The 21,993-nt window shown below is 42.2% G+C and overlaps 1 protein-coding gene across 1 annotated transcript in view; it reads right to left on the bottom strand.

Moving 5' to 3' along the window:
• Positions 1-21,993, bottom strand: part of NKAIN2 (sodium/potassium transporting ATPase interacting 2) — a 558,604-nt gene that overhangs the window by 17,241 nt on the left and 519,370 nt on the right. Inside the window, exon 5 of the mRNA XM_069805165.1 lies at positions 8,276-8,336. Within this exon, the coding sequence (XP_069661266.1) occupies positions 8,276-8,336 (61 nt within the window). The remainder of the gene's footprint in view (positions 1-8,275; positions 8,337-21,993) is intronic.

The following is a 21,993-nucleotide window of genomic DNA, read 5'->3' as shown; positions in this document are numbered from 1 at the left end:
GACAGACCTGGACACTGCTGGATAACAGCCATTTGCTTTCAAATTTTCATGCTTGAGTACTGAGCAAAAAAATATAGCCCTGCAATAGTTTTTGACTTGTAAATCATTCTAAGAATTAAAGAAAATGTGGGGTAGACTGAATTATCATAGAAGTTATCAAATGAATCATTAGCAAAATTATTCTTAGCCAGATCACTGCTAGGGGCAAGCAATAAAGAGAGAAAAAAGGAGGAAAAGGAAAATGTCTAGGGCAGTACCCTCCAAGTGTGACCACCACACTAATAAATTAGAATAAGAGTCATTAGTAGGTGCAACAAAGTGGAGAATTAAGGCCCGAATCTATGAAAGTTAACAGTCCAATGCTAATGAAGACCTATCTAGATATTTGAAAGGAAAAGTAATAAAGAAAACTTTAACAGAAGGCATGCTGATAAAAATAATTTAGTACAAAGCCATGTCCCAGGCATGTAGGAAACTGCGAGGAGCTCGCGGTGGTGGTCTCAGCGGGGAAGACACTAAGGCTGTGGGCAGGTGTCTTTTTCAGGGCCGCTGGAAATGGTTAATGAGCCTCGTCCACCCACGGCAGCTCATCACCGCTCCTCTCTGAGACGTTGGCTGGCCAGGACCTGCGGCGTTACACCCGCTCGTTTTGGTTGAACCCCCCAGGAGGCAGTCAGCTGCCCTCGGAGGCTGGAAAACCGGGGCTGGGAAGGGGGTCAGCTGCAATTCTGGTGGACCCTCAAGCTCCTCTCCTTCCTTCGGGTCGGGGCGAAGGAGGAGACGGTCGCCGGGGCGCAGCACAGGAGGTCCTGCTTCCAAAACCTGCCCTCTGCCATCAGTGCAAAGTAGCAATAAAAGGCTGGCGTCGAAAAGGAGTCTTTCACTGGCATCGCAACAAAACACAGCGGTCCGCCTGAAACCCTTTTCCGTGCAATTTTCAGCTTGTGGAGAGCCTTGGATTTTGCTAATTTTTCCTGATTTTGAATATGAGTTTTGTTTATTTTTCAATGTCAAAACATTTCCCTGGCCAGGAAGACCATGTCCTGCTCAGCTGCAGCAAGAACCTGAGCATCTTTTCAAATCATCTGCAGCTTTTGTTGTCAGAACCATCACTAGTTACTACCTCATTTCTGCTACCCATTTGACGCAACTGTGTGGGGCATTGTTTCATGATCTGGGCTTCTTTGTGTTCCTCCCCTGAAACAATTAATTCACGACAAGACAAGTAATATTTTCAAAATGTTTTGGTATGAACTGTATCTTTCTTCATAAAAGAGATGTTAACTGTTCATTCCCTTTTCACATGAGCAGATCTTTTCCAATGCTTAGCAACAAGTCTTTCTTGAAAAGATAAAACATGTGTGGTGAATAGTTAAAAAAAATGATGCAAGGTAAGTATATCTCCCCGGCTGTTACAATGCATTGATTTTATTAAGCAGTATCCCATTGTGATGAGCTGCTGGAATGGAAATGTTACTTCCTTCAAGGTTTACATTATGTTATTTAGACATTTTTTAAACTTGAGGTTGACAATCCCCACAGGAGGCGGTGATGGATGCAAGGGGAGTGGCAGGGAAGACAGTGAGGGAGAAGAGAAATTATCATAGATGGAGCCAGCAACACCACTATTTTCCCCCGTGTGATTTTATTTATATATTTGCCTCATACCACAACCCTGTCTCTGAGGGATTCCTTGAACATCAACTTCATTAGTTACGAAGGCAGCAATCCATAACCAATTTTCTTTTCATGTCAAGCTTGTTCATGTATAAACCCAGCCCTTTTGTTGGAAACATTTGCAATTAATCCCACAAACAAAGAAAATGCAAATCGTACAGTCTACCCTAAGCAACCCTTCTGACTCAAGGCCCTGACCACCATCTATTATACACTAAAATGAATTGAAATTCCCACTTTGAGTCTAACCTAATTTTCTACTGATAACAGGCATGGACTCCCAGAAGCATTCCATGCATCTAGATAGTAACATCCTAATTTCCTTTCCTGGTAAATATTTTAAATAAGATTTTAGCACCAAAGGAAATTAACCTTTAAATTAATTGTAATTATAAAATGCCATCACTGATTTTGTCTTCAGACTAATTACTTGCTATTATTTAAACAAACTGCACCTCCTCTGAGCTTTAAGTTTGTTTCGCTCTCTGCAGCGCAGTGCCAAACGATCACAGACCAGGCTGTGTAACGTCTGCCAGGCTGTGTAACGTCTGCCAAGCCCTGGGACACCTTGGACTGCTCAGGTCCATTTGCATCTCAAACGCGGCCACTTCCACTTGTCACGTCATCCTGGCCGTAGGCTTCCCCCCCCTGCACTCCGCAGCTCGGACATTTTTCAGCCTGCCTTTTCGAAGCAGCGAGGGTGCCTTGTGGGACGCGGAGTGCCCGTGGTCCGCGCCGGTGAGAATGAGATGCTCAACACCAGTGCTCCGCTCTGTGGCACGTCCCCTCCAAGGCAGGACATGACTGGAAATAACGACACCGGCACCGGCTATTGATATGTGCGGAAGGTTGATGCTGTAGAGGCATCTCGGGGAATTTCCTGAATGTTCCTCGTGGCACTGTGGCTCTTCAAGGCAGTTCTCTTTAGGATGACAAGCATGAGGCAGTGCCATGGGATTTCAAAGGCTTCTTTCCCTCCGTGCTTCCGTCAGCATCTTGACAGCCGAAGGCATCCCATTTCCCTCCCTTTGGTTTACTTAGTTCACGTAGCAGTCGCCACACTAAATGAAACAAGTAACGGAAAAAGCTTCTAATTTAGCCACAGGCTGTAAATCGGAGAGCGCAGCTGAGCAAAACCAAGCTGTAGCTTCAGCTTTTGTAGTGTGTTCAGTGAATTTTCATTCATGAATGATCTGTTCAACAGTTGGAGAACAACTGGAGGCTGTGCCTGATAAAAACTTTCTTGGTCCAAACACGGGTGGACGCTTTCAGGAAGAAAAGCCCATTGTGGGAAACTAAACACAACGAGACCTCTTCTGGCTAAGGAAGTCCCTGAACTGCAAATTGCTGTCGGGATTTTCTGGGAACCACAAACGTGCTGTGTGCTTGTATGGCAAACAGATACGGAAGGAAGCGTCAGTGTAGTCTCAGGATTTACAGCCATATTCACCAGAAAATGGGAAGGGACATAAAGAATCAGAATTAATAGCTAAACGTTTGCTACCCGTTTCTCTTTGTTTTAGAGATTTCTAAGCAGGGATGGAAGCTGAGGTATTATTTCTCTGTAGTGTCTCGTTAAGCAGATTGTGAAAAGCTTTTGGCACAGAAATAAAGTGATACCTGAGCATATTCTGGACTTCAGTAGTGCCTTTCATCCCGGAAGCTCAAAGTTATGAAGCAACACGCCTGTGAGTTTGTCCCTGTCATTATTTCCCATTTTAAATATGGGAAACAGAAGTATGGAGAGGTTAAATATCCTGCCCAAAGGTGGAAGGCAGCCTGTAACAGAACTAAAAATAAAAGGCTTTTCTACCTATCCCATCTGTTTGTCAAAATTTCACATCTCTCACATCTAACTAATTTAATATTGTCTTTTAAAAGAAAATCTTTGTCATCACCTTTGTACTTCCCAGGTCAGACCTAGGATCCCAGAGTGGATTGTTGTTTGGCACTGAGTTTATTGGCACATAATTGCTGTGCTGTATTGCTCACCAGCAGATATCCCCTGTCTGGCGTATTGTCTTCCTGAACGTTTTCAGTAATTCAAACAGAATCTTGAATTCAGGTTTTTACGAGGGGTAGTGAAATCATTTTAAGGGGTTATCTAGGGCTTTACTTCTGTGCCAGACATCCCCAAAAGCTGGGCTCAAGGGAATATGCGGCAAAAATCTGCTTAACCCAGTTGCAATTTCTTTTTGCTTTGCAGTTTACCTGGAAACAATGCCAAGAGAAAAGAAGACAGTGTGTGTGCAAGTTGGATTCCTGCTAGTGTAAGATAGTGCAAAGGCTGTACCTCATGGTACTTGGGGAACAGTCAGACAGGCTGTGTTTACGCCCTGGTTGCTTTGCCATTGTGTTATGGGAAGTAAATGCTGTTTCTTCTCCTTATTTGGGTCTGCAAGGGAGCCTTCTGGATTAGGATTTCACTGCAGGACACAGACTGAATTGGTGATTTTCTCTAGGCTGAGGTTCCTTCCCAGCCAAAGCTGTCCCTCTAATAACAAGCCAATCCCTTTTCTCTCAACAGAACCTGCTAGACGAGCGCAAAATTCCCATTTCAGTAACCCAGGTTTCTTTTTTAATTGCTTACAGACAAAAAGGCCCAGGAGGATGCTGCTTTAGTGCTTACATTCCAGGGTTTTCCACAAAATAGCTGTATATTTAATAACATTTTCAAAAATACTTTGAATTTTCCTTTAGTAAGGCAGTAACAGCTTATAGCAGGGAGCCAAATTGCTAGTGAGGAAATGCACATTAAACGAACATTTCAATGTTATTAAAAATAATGTGCAGCCTTTGAAAAATGCAGGCCTAATACGATTTTGGAAAATAAATGAGGAGCTCCGATAAATTTATAGCCATTGGATGCCTCCAAGTAATGATTGTTGCTGACATTTTCATGCTTTATTTTTAATTGCTGCAGCTAATAATGCTAATGAGGTAAGAATGACAATGGCTTAGGCATACCAGTGGCAATAGTGAAGAGGAGAGCGTTGAGTTGGCAGCAACCTTGTTGAGCTCGCATTTCCCAGATGTGGAGCCGAGGGTCTCCAAGCCTCAGAGTTCCTCCTCCCTACGCGGCCACAGGGAACGTGATGCAGAAGGGACCTTTGGGAATGACAAACCACCACCAGGAGTAGTAGCCAGGGAAAAGCCACCCTTGTCTGACCCTTGGAGATGGGTGCTGCCGTTCGGCTCCGGTGCACCCAATGTTAGAGCAACTGCTTGGGACCGTACCAGGAGGGAAAGCAGCTTCCACTTTAATCCTTGATGCAGAATTAACCCAAAGCAGATTGTTCTCATGAAAGGTAGTGCGGACTTGTGCTTTGATTTAGGGGGCCTGCTGCTGGATTTATTTGGTGTGTGAGTAATTAGAACCTTTAGACTTGCTGATTCAGCCCTAGTTGTGATCCTGATTTGATCACTGTATTGTTCCATTCCTAATCCTTTAGTGAGGTTAGAGCAGGTTAATCTTAGAGAAATGTTTGCTTAATTCTATCCTCGCTCATTTGTTCTCTTAATAAAATCTCCATAAAGAATGGAGAAATAGTAATTCTTTCAGCTTGTTCCAATTACTTTGAGAGCAAAGCTAATTCAGCTGAAGCAGCCTAAGAGCAACTTGATTGTGTTTCTACAGTTGAGGCTCTGTGCCAAGAGAAGATGTGGCACCCTCTCTGCTCCAGAGCAGTGTCGATACATTCCTCTGGTTAAAATCCAGAACATGCCCATGTCTGGCTTTTGGATGTTGTATGACTTTCTCTCTGGTCTCATGCCTTGCTGCCCACTCCTGCCAGGCTCAGTGTTTCTGCCTCTTTTGCTCCTCTTCTGGACTGCTGTTACTTCCATGGCCCGTTAGCAAAGCAGAAGAAATTGAACGGAGTGTATGGGTGTTCATGTATGGGTGTTCATGACATCCATCCTGAGAAGCAAAAGGCTTTTTCTGTTGGCTCTGCCTCATCAGAAGGGCTTTTTCCATTGACTCTGTCTCATCAGACAGGACTCATGGTTGAATGCCCCTTTGACGTGACCCACTGTGGTGCAGTGGCGTGGGAGAGTTACTTTGGGGTGACTGGTTTTACCAGAGGCTGTTTCACAGCTGACACATCTTTAGCACACGGAGGGAACACCAGCTGCCAACCTCCGTGCAAGCACAAGCCCAGCCTCCCCCCTTAGCAGGTATGGGTGCTAGGCAGGGGGTGGGTGGGCAGCAGACTAAAGCTCTGTGCTATGCTAGATATCCAGCAAGTCTGGAGGAGCGTGAATGTTGTGGGCAGGAGGGGTGTCTTCATCCCCCTGAGCCACTGACCTTGCTCCATAGCAGCACGGAGGGGTGAGGAACTGGAAAAGTGGAAGAAGAGACTATGGGAAAAGAAACACAGCTAGGGGATCTGAAGCGATCTCAGACCAGACTCGCATATGCAGGAAGCTCTAGCAATGGCTCTGGGACATATTCCAGTTTTCCTGAAAGCTTTTCTCTTTCGCACTCGCTCGGTCTGCATGAGATGACCCCATCCGTGAATGTATTGAGAAAGTTACGCTTAGGCATCTTCCTCTGGAGTATAAATACTAAATAACATGGCATCCATAAGGGATACATGACTTCTCAGAGGAGTACAATAGATGGATGTGTTGCCAAAAGGGAGGGGAAAAGGCAAGAAAATGTATCTAAATGGGATTGAAAGCAACTAAAATTCGAGCGGAGCAGGGGGTATCTGTGCGGACTGGAGCCCCTGGCTGTTGCAGCGAGTGCTCGGCACCCGTCAGAGTGGATGTCTGAGCAGAGGGAGAACTCGAATCGCTCTCACTCTCTGCTACATGCAGCCTCTCAGTAGAAATTAAAGCTGCTTTAATTTTACGACACCTTGAGGGGCCAAATCCAATCTGAGCATTATTACAGTGTTGGGACAACTCTGCCACAGAAGTTCCCTTTTTCTCTTTTTTTTTCCAGCCACGCTTCCAAACCTCACCCGAGGGAAAGCTGCGGAGCCTGAGCTTGCGCTGGTTTCATTGCGCTGGGTGGGGATTCGCGCTGGTACCTCAGAGGGATGCTCACAGATGGGTGAGATGGCTCTTTGGCTGGAAGAGGAGGCCTGGCCGAGGTGGACTAACAAAGTAATAAGAGCCTCAAAATAGGCAAGACGACAGCAAGGAAAGGTTCAAAGAAGCATGACGAGCTGTAGCTTCTGAACAACAGGGCGCTCCCGCCGCAGTGAGCAGAAAACAATACCATATTGGCCACAGCACTTTGCTGCCAGGAATGTGGCTTTACAGACCATGGGAGAAATCTCTCAAACGTGCTCCAACTTCTGTGCTTGTTTGGTGAGCCAAGTCACAAGTCTCTTCCTCGCTTTTGACTTATACCGTGCCCAAAAGCATTACAGAAGAGTGAAAAAAAGATTTAAGCCCTCAGAAGAGAGGGCAGAAAAGTATTAAACAGGATTTTGTTTTGGGGGGCAAGGAATCATTCTCCTCCAGCTTTGTGGATAGTGGATGCACTTAAAGGGAAAATAGGAGAAAGTACGTATGACTGGGTCCTTCCCTAAAAAGACAAGACCTGTTTGTGCCATACCCCTGCTCCACTTGCTTTACCCTTATGCCTTCCTTGCCTCCACACAAACACAAAGACGACTGAAAGGAGGATAGTCGGAAAGAGCTCCAAAGGGTGGTTTGATTTCGGCACTAAGTCTCCCCTTGATGGCTCACGGTGGCACTGGATTGCCAATAGATTATAGGGTTGCAGCTATTTTCTGCGCAGGAGAACACACAAAGGAACCCCCACCAGCCCTAGCAGTGCTCTCCATCAAATAAAACCCCTTTAGCTTCCTGTTGCAGAGCTCTCTCTAGGATTCATGTATATTTTATCAAAGTTACATGCAGTTCTGATACTTGTTTCTAAAGTGCTGTAGTATGAATCCCAAGATGTACTGAAATGCTGCAGTGGCCCTTTTTAAAAAAATCAAGGTTAGACTAGAGAAAAAACGAACTGGCTTGACTCCATAGCATGTAATAAGAGCAAATTCTGCTCAACAGGCTTCTATTGATATAAATAAGCAGAAGAAACACAAACATACATCTATATGAAATAATTTCGCTCCTTGTAATTGTACCCTGGGAGCAGCAGGAACAAAGAGGAGCTCCACAGTTTCACCTGTCATAAATGAAGGTCCTGCAATGATCTAAAGCTATTTTTTTGCCAGAAGTGCTTTTACAAGCCAACACACAACACAGAAGAGCTATGCCCTCAGTGGTAACCAATTACTGTGAAGATAGTTAATAACAATCTGGACTAAGGGAAAAAAAAAAAAAAAAGCTTGTATTAACCAATTGGGATTTTTGCTTTTTTTATCTATGTCTTAAGCTAAGCTGTGAGGAAAAAAAATTTCAGAAGAAAAGAGTGTGTATTTTTTAAGCTGCATTTCACAACTCCTTTGTCTTTCAGGCATTTGCAAATTTTAGATCAAGAAGGATGGACAGAAAGCATGCTCTGGCTACAGTATAATAAGGCATTTAGGTTGAAGTCAGCAAGAGCCAGCATAGTGGAGGGGTGATTTAAAAAACCAAGAATTCATTTTGTATGTAATAAAGCTTTAGTACTTACAGCTGTCCTCTTCTTCAGTAATACATTTCACAACATAACAGGCATAGATGAAGCCCGCCAGCTGAAACAAAAGGTAATAGCGTTAAATGTAAAGCAAATGCAATAGAAAAGCAAGAGTTGGTTCTAGAAAAGCAACAACAGAAACAGAAATAACAAAATTCGCCAGACTCTGTCTGATGAGGTAATGATAATTCTTCACAACAGTTTGGTAATTTTAATTGGAAATAGCCAGGGGAATTTTGCATCTTTCTTGTAAAACAGACCCTTCAATAAAACTTCCAAAAATTGATCAAAAATTTTCCGTTACCCAATTGGGTTCTTTTTAATTATTGAAAACCAGAAAACCAAATGGGTGGTTGGATGGATGGACTTTTAGCCACTGAAAATGTAAATATTTCTGTCAAAATCAGATTTCTCATCCAACAAAACCCAACCCTCTAGCAGAACTCTGTTTTTAGCAGAACCTTGCCACCTAAACTGAAGTGGAATTCAGTGCACTTGTAAACCCACTTTATAGTGATACTTTATCACTTGAGATTAGTGCTGTGGATTAGTGGGACTGGTTCCCATATCTGTGATAACCCCCAAGCCTCAAGACATATCTAGCACTTTGGATGGGTCTGGATGTATTCACATCAGCATCGCGTGCCGCAGCTGGCAAATTCATATCTTGTTCCCTCCACTCCTCTCCTCAGAGCATGCCCAGAAGTGAATTGTAAACAGAAGCAACAAGATTTAAAGAAAATGAAAATCTGGAGTGTTCCTCGAGTACCATGGCAAATTGCTTATCTTACACTATCACCTGAAAAAATAAAAAAAAGGGAATAAATGGCCAATATCACACATGCCATGGGCCAAGTATCATGTGAGTCCTCTGCTAGTGCCTCCACCGAGTTCTATCATCACTGAGAAGTTACACCAGAAGCAACAGAACAAATACTGGAGCAGCAGGCACGTGCCACGTGTTGCATGCTTTACACGGTTTCCCTTACATGTAGGTCCGGAGAGTTTTCTCTGCTGATTGCCAACAACCTGTTTTTCATCCTTTAGCTCACCACTGAAATTTGCATGGTAGGATGTCAAAAGAATTCCGGTTGTTTGATCTTTTTGTAGTGAAAAGTGAGCTGTGCTGTCGAAATGTGTTATTCTGTACAGGTCACCTCACAGAGATCTTTTCATAAGCTGCAAACCCAACTGTAGACTTTGGGAATTAGCTCTTTATATGGATAAGAAAAATGCCTAAAGGCTCCAGCCAGGACTGAGCTCTCTGTGTGCGTGGCGCAAAACCCATAATCTCCGGCTGAGGGAGATGATGATCTTAATTTCAGACAAAGTAATCAGTGGGTCAGACAGTAAAAAGGGTGAAATCTGGGAGAAGACCATGTACTGTTATGAATGCTGGTTAGTGCAAATGGATTTTTTTTTTTCATTAATCCAAGGCACACCTACAATCACTGCAATATTGTGGGTTCTTAAAACCCTTAATATTACCTGTATACATGGAAATGCAAACAGATCCATTCTGTTTCCTAGTGCCCCTATACCTGAGGCAGTGACCGTGCCTAATTTACTCCAGCTCTTACACAGATATTCCTAGTATTTCTGTCCGTTTTCTATGTAGGAAGCTCTCCATACCTATGAGTCCTTGCTTCTAATATCTGTACAGGTGAGAGATGGCTATAGGGGAAAAAAAAAGCCAGCCCCAAGGCTTTTCTGAAGAGATTAAGACTTGATTTGGAGATCACACTGCAGCCAGCATAGATGTTGTCTGCTAACTGCTAAAGTTCCTGTTGGGAGCCCAGAAACTGCATTACAACAGAACTATATCATTAATTTTGTCATTTATTATAAATCTGCCTTATAGTGCTGCTGGGAAGATTTTACACCTGGGAAGGATGAAATATTCACCGCTGGACACAAAGAACGCACTGTACCAAGAACAGTGGCATTCAGCTAATATCAGCATTTCATCTCCGTTTTATTGGATCACTCTTTCCTTTGGTTTCTTGGCTTCAAGACAGAGGGCTAATTTGCTCCACTGACTTATGCCCTGCATAACCCCATTGACTTCAATGACATTACATGAGGTTTAATTCAGCAATGAATTAGGCCCAGAAAGGTTGTTCATAAATGATTCCATTCTTGGATGTGAACCTTGGCTTAATAGTTTCTCTGTTCTCTTTTTACAGACCATCAGATCCAAGATAGCTGAATAGCTGCATCTCTAGTAGGCCACAATGGTAAAGCTTTTCTTGTAATACAGTTCAATACTTTACTTTCTGCTAAACGACCACAAGTCCATGTTATTAACTAAACTTCTCTCACAAAGCGCAGCAAACAAACTGTATCACAAACTGTGCTTACAACTGATCTTTTAATTGTATTCAGTTGCATCCCCTAAATGTCTAGGGAACTTCTTTGATATATAAGTAAATCCTACAGCATTTCATCAGATGAGCTTGCTGATTAAAAGAGTGCCTTAAAGCTAGAAATTGTTCTGTTCTAAATACAAATGGAAGATTGTTTCCCACGAGACAATCAGAGGTCATAAAATAAACCTCCCCTTCTCCCACATTTATCCAACCCTTTGCTTGGTACACATAATAATTTTGTTTTAATTTGAACATCACGTTAGTGTTTTGTTGTTTTTTTTTTTCCTCTTTTTTAACCAAGCAATTTATCAGTTCTAATCCAGCGACAGCCATTCAAGATTTATCTTCTAATTGCATCATCATCAGAAGGCACACCCTCAGAGCTGAGGTTAAGAACGAAAAGTGGCAGTTTTTACTTTGAGGATGCTCGATGGCCTGAGCCCATGGGGACTACAGAAACCTCTAGGATGAAGACCAGGAACATGCTTTCTCCCCGGTGGACTAAGACTTCCTATAGGAAGGGTACAGCTCATCTGTGCACGCAGCAGAGATTTCTTGGGGACCAGTCAGCTAAAATTGTTAAGGAATTCCCACACGGATAAAGGGCTCTCACAAAATTTACCATGTTTGTTAATAGTGCAAGATGCATTTCTTTGACTCTAAGAAAAACACACTGCAATGTACCTATTTACAGCACAAAATAAAAAAAAATAAATTCCAAACAAAACACTTCACTGAACACACTCCTTCCCCTGGAGACGAAGATGAGGAAAAAAAAAACCCAACAACAAACCCAAATGATAGAGGTTAGTCACATTGCTTAATATATTCCTGGGAAGCCTTCAAACACAGCAGTGCTGAGTGCAGTATGAGAATTACACAGAGCAGAGTCTTTGTGATTCAGTATATCAGAAAGATTTTTTTCTTATGGGAGAAGGAAGGGAATGAGTCCTCAGAGATAAAGGAGCCTGACTGTCTTAGAAAATCAGTTTAAAACCAGGAAAGCTAGCTTGAAAACTCTTGTTGCTTTGCATCCCTTTATGCCTTTTTTTTTTTTTTTTTTTTTTAATTAACTGAGCTTTCTTTTATAAACCATGTAGCGATAAAAAGAAATAGGTGCAATGAACAGAAGATCAGTTCTGGATCCCAGACCCATCCAGATTAGGTGTCTGCATCTGTCCCATTCACATTTTAATGCTGTAGTACGGGCCTCCGGAGAAGGAACCATTAACAGCACTCCTGCTCATTTATACATACAGTGATTAGTGAATGCATGTTTTTATGAACCTCATTTTCTGCAGCTTGAAAAAATCTGCTCTTTACAACTTTCCCTGATATGTCCATATAAGAGTATAAATGAACACTGCTCTTTCTAAAAATGACACATTTCCCATCCCTGCACCAGCTCCCTGGGTGTTACTTTGATGGGATCGGATGACCATTTTTATATACAATGATCTCAAACACTTTAAAATTTTTTTTTAATTTTTTTTTCATCTATAAACACCTTGATGAAACTACCGTTCCTTCTGCCAAGGGAAAAACGAAGACAAGCAAAAGGCTAAAATAAATCAGGGATATAATAACACTACTGAAGGTTTGGCAATGAGATTAATTACAGAATTAAGTTAATGCATCATATTGCCTTATTATAGCCATACAAGCCAAACAACAAAGTAGACAGAATATTCCCCACCCAAGTCAGCAATGTCCTGTTATGCTGTTAGAGACTCTTAGCAGATCCTGAGTTTTCTGTGAGTGTACTTCCAGACTTGCTCAAAATGTCAAGTGCTGTGATCAAGCTTAATCAGAATCGATATTGATCAAAATCCTGTCTTGCCATTTTTCCTCACTTCTTTTATGGAGATGAATGTTTTCATACACTGCAAATAGCACCAGATTTGGGAAGAAGGCTATTATATGAAAACTCATCATTCCTGGTCAAGGCCCCCACCTTTCCCTCTTTTAAAGCAGTTCTATATAGATAATTATTAGGAGTTATCTTTATTAAGCCGGACACCTGAAACAAAAGAATGACAGCAAGGAAGAAGCAAAAACTAAAACTGGGTAAGATCTGAGCGGGATAAGGTGATGAGGAGAAGGCTCAAGATGAAGATGAATGAGTTAAGGGTTATGGAAATAGTATGTGGCCTTGGCTTCACTGAATGAGCGTGTTTTATTTTATAACTGGGCTTTGTCAGGGGAAATGGACTTTGTCAGGGGAAATGGACTTTGTCAGGGGAATTGGACTTCAGACTCAAAAAAACCCAAAACCATTGTGTTTTCATATGGAAAGATGTTACAGTGTCCTCTGAAACAGCTGAGGCTTATGTATTTACTTTTCATTATTAAGTTTTTGCAGGATTCTACAAACACTATGGTTTTAAAACCTTAGTAAAAAATGGGCTAGTTTAAGCAATAATAACGCAGAAATAAATGGAGGTTAATTTTGGCCCTGGGAACTTTATATTGTAAAGCTGTGATGTTACATGGCTGCCTATGTGCAATTTAATCATATTTCTTAAGCTTACAGGGGACTGCACATATAAAGCTTTGTAATGCTGTGCATTTAAGGAACATTGTTTCCTTAAAATGGATTTTTGGAGGCTGGAGATACACACACACACATATATATATATACACACACACATTATGAGCAACTGAAGAACTGGAGAATTACTATCTAGAAAGCTTCCAGTGTATTGATTCTCAGAAAAATCATACTCATTATTCAGCAAAAATTGTGAGACAGAGACCTTTCTCTCAATATCTGTAGAACTAAGTCAGTGTCGTGGGGGTTCTAAAGCTGCCCTCTGCAAAAACCCTTTCAAGCATGATTTCGCTGCCTGCAGCAGTGCCGCATTGGTGAGTGAACATCATTGCTGGAGTTTAATATAAGACTCAAGCTATGTTCCATGGAAACGACTCTGTTGAGGTATGCTTTTATTTGTGCTTGCATTTAACGTTATGAGAACCCTGTCATTCCTCCAAGTTTAACTATCTTTCATCATAAAAGGAGCGTTGGAAAACTATTGATATCAGGCCAGATTCCTGATGGGGAATGTAGACTGTGTGGCCTTGCAGTCATTCTTCTACAGAATTAACTATCTATGTGCTGTCTGGAAAGAGCAATTCACTAGTATGGCCAAATAGCTTTATTCCGTGCAACAAAATAATTCTTAAAGAAAGACAATGTTAAATTGCCATGTCCACAATGATACCTAGTGGGCAATCATGAAATTTAAACACAAACCAAACCAAATCCATAATTTCTTAGCCTGTGTTGTTGTCAAATTCTTTTTCTTTCCTTTCTGAAGCTGAAAGCTGACCCAGAGGTTTTTGATATTTTTTTTTTCAACAGGCACAGTAAAAACATGAATCATAAATACAGACAAATCTAGACACATTGGAAAACAGAAATGTGATAAAAATTGCATTTATTTCAACTAGTGGATCATAATCTTTTTGTAACAGCTGTCTAGAAGGTGCTTAGCATAAAGTCTTTATTTCTCAGTGGACTATTCATTTTCTGGAGATTTCCTTTTTGTATAAGCATTTGAAGATCACCATGAAGACCTGCTAGAATGCTTTTGTTTGAAATGCTGCTGGGAGCTTGAGAGCGGTTCTGTCTTGTTCAGGGCAGCCGTTCCCTTAGTGTCTTCCCTGGCAAGCTTTTTCACCTGATGAATTGAAGAGACCACAGGGGCACTGAAAATCACAGCACTGTGGCTTGTCAGATAAGAGCTGTGCAAACCTTTAACAATGGTAGAAAGCGAGAGATACTTACCTGTTTTGAAGCTGTATTACAGACACTCGGCTTGACCCAAATTTCCTGAAAGTTTAGCGAGACTTTTCTGCAAATCTGACCTCAAACTTTCCACAGACCTTCCCTCTTCCTAGGTATTTCAGTGTGATTTACGCTTTTGATAACCACGTGGTATTTGGCATTTTTCCATGATTTCATCTCACAGCTAAAGAGTAGGATGTCCCTTTTCCTGCTTCAGACATCAACGACAACCCCCAAATACAGGGTCCACCAGCTTGTACGAGACGGAACCAGGGATTGCTCATTACTGTCCTCTGTGTCCGTTCAATGGCGGAGCATGTTGTAGATTCAGGCTCGGTGCCAAACTGCACATTCCTGCTCCCGCAGGTGAAACATCCCGGCTGGGACTCTGCTGGATTCCCTCACGAAGCTGAAGCAGCCATGTCTCAAGGGGCAGTGGGGAGGCGACAGCAGGCTGACCAGCGTCGAACCCCAAATCACAGCTTAGAGCAATGATAGGGCTGGGAAGCTGGGAGCAAATTCTCCACCAGCTGCATTCGGCAGGTACTGGTTGCAGCTCGAGTACGCGTTGCTCTGTGCAGGCTGAAGGCATTAGTGCTGCAAAACCCACCTTGTTAAAAACTAGAGATCTTTTAATTTTCTTTTTTCTGCTTTTGTGGAGTTGTCTCCACTTTACCTTTTCTCACTTGGTTAGGGTTAAACGATATATTTGATTACATATTTTTGTTAATTCCATCCAAACTGAGTCTATGGGAAGTCCTGAAAACAGAAAAGTTTATTGCTCTGTTTCCTCTCAGGGCATAGCTCTGAAACCGAAGTTGTCACTGTTAGAACAGAGCTCTGATTGTACAGGGGTCAACAGTGTGCAGTGACTGCTGTTCACATCAAAGGGGTTTAGCCATTAGGGCTGTGTATATTGGGAAAAATCATCCCATTTATTTTTAAAACAAGGCCAGCTGCCTCTATCCACTCGGCAATAGCAAAACAACAAAACAAAGAATGAAGTTGAAACAATAAAAAACAAAGTAAAAGGCTTTAAAATACATATCACGCTGGTCATTCTGTTAATAATAGGAATGGATTATTAAAGCAAAAGTGTATATGCTTCTGTATGTGGGCTTTGCTCTGAAGGTTTTATAGCAAGAAAACTTCTATGGAAAAAAACTTTGGACCTTTTCCCCCTCTTGTCTCTGGGAATGCTTTGGAATGGTTTAATCATCTGGCTTTGGTATCTGACTGCCTTTGGCAGCAGTAGCTTTTCTTATCATTATGTCTAACTGTGTGTCACCTTTTCCAGACAGCCATAGGATTAGGATAAGAAAAATTGGTTCTTTATGCTGCAGATCTAACAAAGCCCCAGACTGCTCACAGCCCACCAAATGAATGCCTAGCATTTTAAATTGAACTGTGTTAGAAGAAACAGTTGATTATCAATGCTACTCACTCTTTTGAGGGGCAGCAGGAAAAAAAAAAGCATATCTGAAGTTTGTGCAGATCGTATAGGGGGAAATATTTTGATGGTACACGAGAACTCTGAATTCCTGATAAACAAACACATATGAGTGCTTCTGTTCAGTGAAAACCCATCCCTCCATGTTGAGGCACCCATATGGCAAGTGAACCTCGACGATGTGAGTGTGAACGCCGGGCCCATGGATCTGGGGCACAGGAGCATTCAGAGGAGAGGGAGTAGAGGATGAGAAAGGGACTAATATGTTGTTGTGTCTGCCAGGTCCTCAGGATTGTGGCCACCCATGAAAACTGTAGAGTAAAAGTTCAGAAAGGAAGCACAGGTAATTTGCTCTGCTCCATCATTACATGTTAGATTAAGTTAGAGCAATGCTGTCACAGAAATGGCAAGAGCCAGAACATTTCATCAGAGGTGAGGGAGACTTTCCAGTAACAAATGACTTTTTCCCTGTGATGCTATTTGTTTTCCCGGTGATGAATTGCTGTTTATTTGAAGACTCTCATGGCAGTCACAGTGTCAGGACGCTTCATGGTACGTGACAGCTGGCACTACACTGCCGTCATGGTGGTGGTCCTGGTGTAACAGCCTAAAAACGCTCCGATCAAAGAGCTCCTGCCATGGCTGGTGATGGTGGCGTTGACAAGGCAGATTGATTTACGGAATGCAAAGTGCCCAGCTCGGCTGAAGCAGCTCTTCAGGAACATGAAGAGTCAAGTTCATTACTTTAACTTACACAAAGAAAAACAAATAGGGCATTCATAGGAAAAGCTCTAGATGGTGTGATCTAGATGAATAGGGCCTGAAGGCGTAAAACCCAAACGTTGCTTGGTTATTAAAATACAGTAATATTCAGAAGTCCAGTGGGAATTGTGGACTAACAGCAGAGGAAGGAGCAGATCTCTTTGACAGTGCCATCAGCAACAGAGCTGCCAGGAAGGTGATTAAGTCCGGGGGAGGCTTTCCCTGTGCTCTCTGGCTGGCTGTGCCCAGGTACAAGATGGGAAGGTGGGATTTCTGACAGGATAGCCTCTCTCTCTTGCAACACATGTAAGGAAGCTGAGGAAGAATTAACCTAGCTTAACCGAATAGCTCCCTCAAACCTCATGCTCTAGAGTAAGGAAAGAGGTATCTCAGTGAAAATACAAAGCTGTCTGCATAGGGTGCTCCACATCATTGCATCTCCCTAGGAAATGCCTTGCTTAGCACAAACATTTTGCTCTAGATGCACAATGTAAGAGCATCAAGTGTCAGGGGGGTTTCAAGGTCAATAAAACCTCTTCCTGTGGTATCTAATGTTTAAAGTAACTGAACTCAGCTTATGTTTCAATGCTATTTTTCCTCTCAGCATTAGCCTACTGCAGGCTTTTTTCCACCTTTGTAATCTATAATAAAAGATATGTTTCAGTGCTACCTTTTCCATTCAGCAAAATCAGCTAAGCAGGCTTCAGAAAGCAAATGCCAGAGCGCTTTGTGAAACCCTTCCTGCAAAAGGAGAACCGCTGGAGAGTTTAAAGGAATATCACACCATGCAGCCTAGGCTGGTACGAAGAGACATTACCCTCTAGAGCCTCCAAGTGGAAGGACAGTTTGAATTCCATGGCCAAAGGCACCTTTCCCCTTACAGCCCTTCTCCTGAAGGGCAGGGGAGCACTCCTTTGTTTATTCAGCATGAAAAATAGTGATCTCCTTGGCCCGAATGGAAATAGCTTGATGGCAAAGGTCCCAGTCACCGCCTGGGGTGGCAGAAAACGTATGAATAAATTCTGCGCTATATGTGACCAAAAACCCCTTGATCCTTTTAGCCGAAGATTCCAGGAACATCATATCACACGAGGCATTTGGGGGAATGACGAATTATAAAGGGAGAACATTCTCGGAAAGGCCGTGTCCTCAGAGTCTGTGCCTCATTGCAGAGAGTTAAGTGGATGAGTTATATCTGACAGTTTATGAACCTTGTTAATATAATGCAGTACCTGGGAGTGTGCCAGCCACGGTGATCAAGGAAGTCTAAATTAGACCTCTGCCATGGACAGACATCAGATGCCCATTTAAAACTAAATGTTTCACCTGAAGCAGGCATGTCTCTTGTTATCCTCTAAAGCAGTGAGCATCAGCTCAGAGCTCTGTGTGGCTCTCGGTAGCCAGCCCACATCTCTTCCCTAGGTCTCAGTAAGATGCTACTTAACATGCTGATGCAGAAGCTGCTCTGGTAGGAAAAGCACAAGCGACAGCAGCACTTTGACATGTTAGTCTTCATGAAAAATGTGAAGTCGGTGGGTTTTTTAACCCACATGTCATGAAGGCTGCAGCTCTCTCACCTGTTCCAGGCACAGGTCACTCAGGGCAAGCCATGCAGGGGCAGCCTGGGATGCCTTGGCCCCTGCAGGAGAGGTGAGGGAAAGCTGCTGCACCAGCAGAGAAGGACAACCTCCGTCCAGCCTCCAATCTGGCAATGGACTGCATGAAGTGAGAGAAAAGGCCACAGCCCTTTTTCTTCTGCTCTGGCAGCAGCACACGCGGTAGCCACCATGCTGGTACGGCAGCTGTGTTCCTCCTTTGTCCCTGAAAATGCTCTGCCTTTCTCCTTGCCTCCAGAAGCTCCCAATTCCGTGACACAGAGCCACAGTATTCTCTAACACAAGCCTCACAACAGCACAATCAAGTCTACTTTTTTTCTTTTTTTTCCTTACAAAATCTGTAAAATAGAGATAAAAGTGCCTGTTTCACCAGGGCCCTGTAAGATTCCAGTCATCACTATGACTTTTGGTTTGAGATTTCGGATGGGAAGCATGAAAAGTGCTACAGCTATGTATTCTATTCTACATTGTTATTAACCCATTATATCAGAATACTCTGCGAAGAATAACAGCAATGTGGTAATGCTTTATTTTTAATATTGTTTATATTTATTTTTTGTATTCCAACTCTTTATGCAGTCATTTTTTTGTAATTCTCGGACTCAGCTCTAGCAGAGAACAAATCTTTGGTAGACAGATTTGGTGTTATTGACTTGAATAGATGCACCAAATCTTTGAAAAAAGAAAGACAATGTTATCTTACTGAGGGTCAGAGGAAGAACGATTCTTAGATGCTTGGTTCTCCTACATCACCAGTTCATTGCCAGAATTGAGAAGTGTGACCTTATTTTGTCTGGTTGTATTGCCTTGGCAGAATAAAGGGTGGGGAGGATAATTTAATTGGCGAGACATGAGAGAATGCGATATGACACTGTGCAATGAGGTCCAACTCGCACAGCCATCTTTGAAGACAGCCAAGCTGTGCAGCTGCATAGCAACACCAAACATAGTGTAAAGCCCAAACACGTCATATTTAATGAGATTTTCTTCCCCTGGTTTCTTATATATCCACAGTAAGTGGACAAAGTTCTACTGATATCTTTAAAAGTTAATGAAAGAGGTATAAGAGTTTCAGGGAAAGCGTGCATAGTGTTGAGTTAGACCTCTCAGAAGAAGGAACAAAAGATTCTGTTGTCGCAGGTCAGTTCTAATCATGTTTCCAATTCCAGAGCTTTCATCTGGAATGTTTTCTATGATTTAGCCTATTTTCAAATGTCCAGATACATGATGCTAAACAGCAACAAAATTATACCTACTAGGAAGCATCAGGAGGATGTTCCAAAAGAAGTTAAAAAACATTAATTGCAGTATAATACACTGGAGAACTGCTTGGAGAAAAATGAAACAATACCTGAAGGCATAAAGTTTGTTGTCAGAGGGGAAGGAAGAGTTGCCAGCACAGATGGAAAAGGAGACCAGGTGCTTGGGTGCACACAGGCATGCCGACCCACCCTTCATTTTCCACTGGTGCCCTAAAGGTAGATCTGATGTCAATAAGAGAATACTGGGAATTAGGAGATATGTCTATACTGGCCAACTGCTCTCTGTTACATCTCCTTTAATCATGGATACCTTATATTGTCTACTGACACACAAGAGACACTACAGTTTGACCCCCATCTCTAGGTAAGTAGTTTGGTAGAGCCCAACCTGAACCTTACCTTAATCATCTGAAACATAACATATCCGACAAATATCATTCTTAAATGCCTTGGCATTGCCAGGTAAATATGGAAATCACCCTCTGTTAGGAGGAGTGAAGACAGAATCTGACAAACAGTTGATGATGTTGTTTGGAAAAACCTTACTCTGAGCTAGCAAATCGCCCTTACCAGCTACTTCGGTCTTCTGCCTTCCACAGTGACAAGGTGCCAGGGATGATAACTGAAGCAAAAAGATGTATGTCCTGCTGTTACAAATCACTGTGAAAAGTGATTACTCCTATAGGCCATGTATTTGCAGGAAACTAGCAATCCATTTTACCAAATTCTGCTCTGTGATTTAGACATAAAGTTTAGCAAGTTCTTCCACACTGTACTTACATAAGAGAAAGAAATTGGGCAGAGTGGACAAATATTTTAGACAAAGCAAACCTGACATAGAAGCTCAATTTTTAAATTGACCAAGGGACTTAGGAGCTCATTTATGACCTTAGGGTGGAGAAGTGTGTGAATGAGTTCTGAAAGTGGGATTTGAGAGCTTTTTACAAAATTTTATCTTTTAAAAACATCATATCAATTTAGGCATCTATTTTATCCTATTTGATAGCAGCGATTGCAAAGTGATAGCTGTATTGTGTCCACACAAACTCCGAAAATTTCAATTAAATCATAACATTTCTTGATAATCCTAGCTAATCAGGTGAATAGATCCTGGAACCCTTCACTATGGAGGAAAACAATTGTCTTTCAGTAACTCAGTCCCTATTATTCTTTATTACTTTGTTAAATGCCGTGCACATCACTGGGAAGGTTACTGTAATTCTGAAGATATGCATTAATATATTGTTGGATCTAAGATTTAAAATAAACTACCTTATCTTTGTGATATCTTTCTTCTTGTTACAGAGGAGCTACACTTTCATAAAATCATAGATTTGTTTGGTTTTTCACGTTTAGTGCAGTAAAACACTAATACTATCTTTTGAATGCTCAAGAAGATACATAGTTCTTGGAAAATGTATAACACGGTATTAGCGGGCAATAAATCATCAATCTGCAGTAACACAAGTCTGCAGCATGAACACGGAAACGTACAAGGTATAACAATTAGGTATGCAAGTCCAGTGGAAGGCCAGAGATATTGCAGAATAAATTTAGAGTTATAGAAAATGGAGGAAAAGCAAACAGAGTCTGAAAACCCCCCAATGTTTTATGCCAAGACAAATGAAACAGCATCCAAACATTCAGTGAACAGGGACCGGAGTGGCAGCAGGCCTTATTAGACATAAAAGGTACAATTTGCAAGGTTTGACATATGAATGTGTTACCCAAATAAAACAGATCCTTTGCTTGGATGTCTACAAACCAGAGTTGACACAGGTCCAATAAGCGGGTCTCTGTTTCCCAAAGAACTGAAGCGGATCAGATACATTAATAATACTGAAGAAATAGGTTAAAATTAAAGTTGAAAATGCCAACAGACTCCACACCCAAAATTCATTAGGGCAGAAATGTCCCATTTCCAAAAGTGTTACAGGTTGTGTCTAAATGACCAGATTGGTTAAACTGCTCTAATCTGGTGGTCTTGGTTCCTTCACTTGAATGACTGGAGACCTGGTTGGGACAAGCACAGCTCCTGCTTAGCACTTGTGCCCAGATTTTTTTTTTCTGGGGAAACCAGGGCATCAGGAAGGAGGACAAAAGTGTGTGCTTAGGTCTGAGCTCCGTCTGGGCATGTGAGAGTGGAGATCTTTCTTTCACAACCTTCACAGTCCTTTGTCCACATTTTTAGAGGCCTGCTGTTCCTCTGCAATCAAAGCAACAAATTTGCAGAGGCAGGTGGCTGTTTATGTGCCCAGAAAGCCTGGGTGCTCACAAGTTTCTCATGGAAAGTCTGCAAAATTGCCACCAAAGGCATAATTCCACGACAAGGTGTTAGACTTCATGCTTAGTATGTGCCTGATTAGCAGGTGCTTGCTTTTGAATTTCACTCTGAGCTTCAGCGTGCAGCAACCTAGCCATGAAGGAAGAGTTTAAACAACTGGGCAGCAAACAGACATGAAGCCCTAC

Source organism: Haliaeetus albicilla, chromosome 17 (assembly GCF_947461875.1).
Source record: "Haliaeetus albicilla chromosome 17, bHalAlb1.1, whole genome shotgun sequence".
NCBI lineage: Eukaryota > Metazoa > Chordata > Aves > Accipitriformes > Accipitridae > Haliaeetus > Haliaeetus albicilla.
This window is presented reverse-complemented; position numbering and strand designations above follow the sequence as displayed.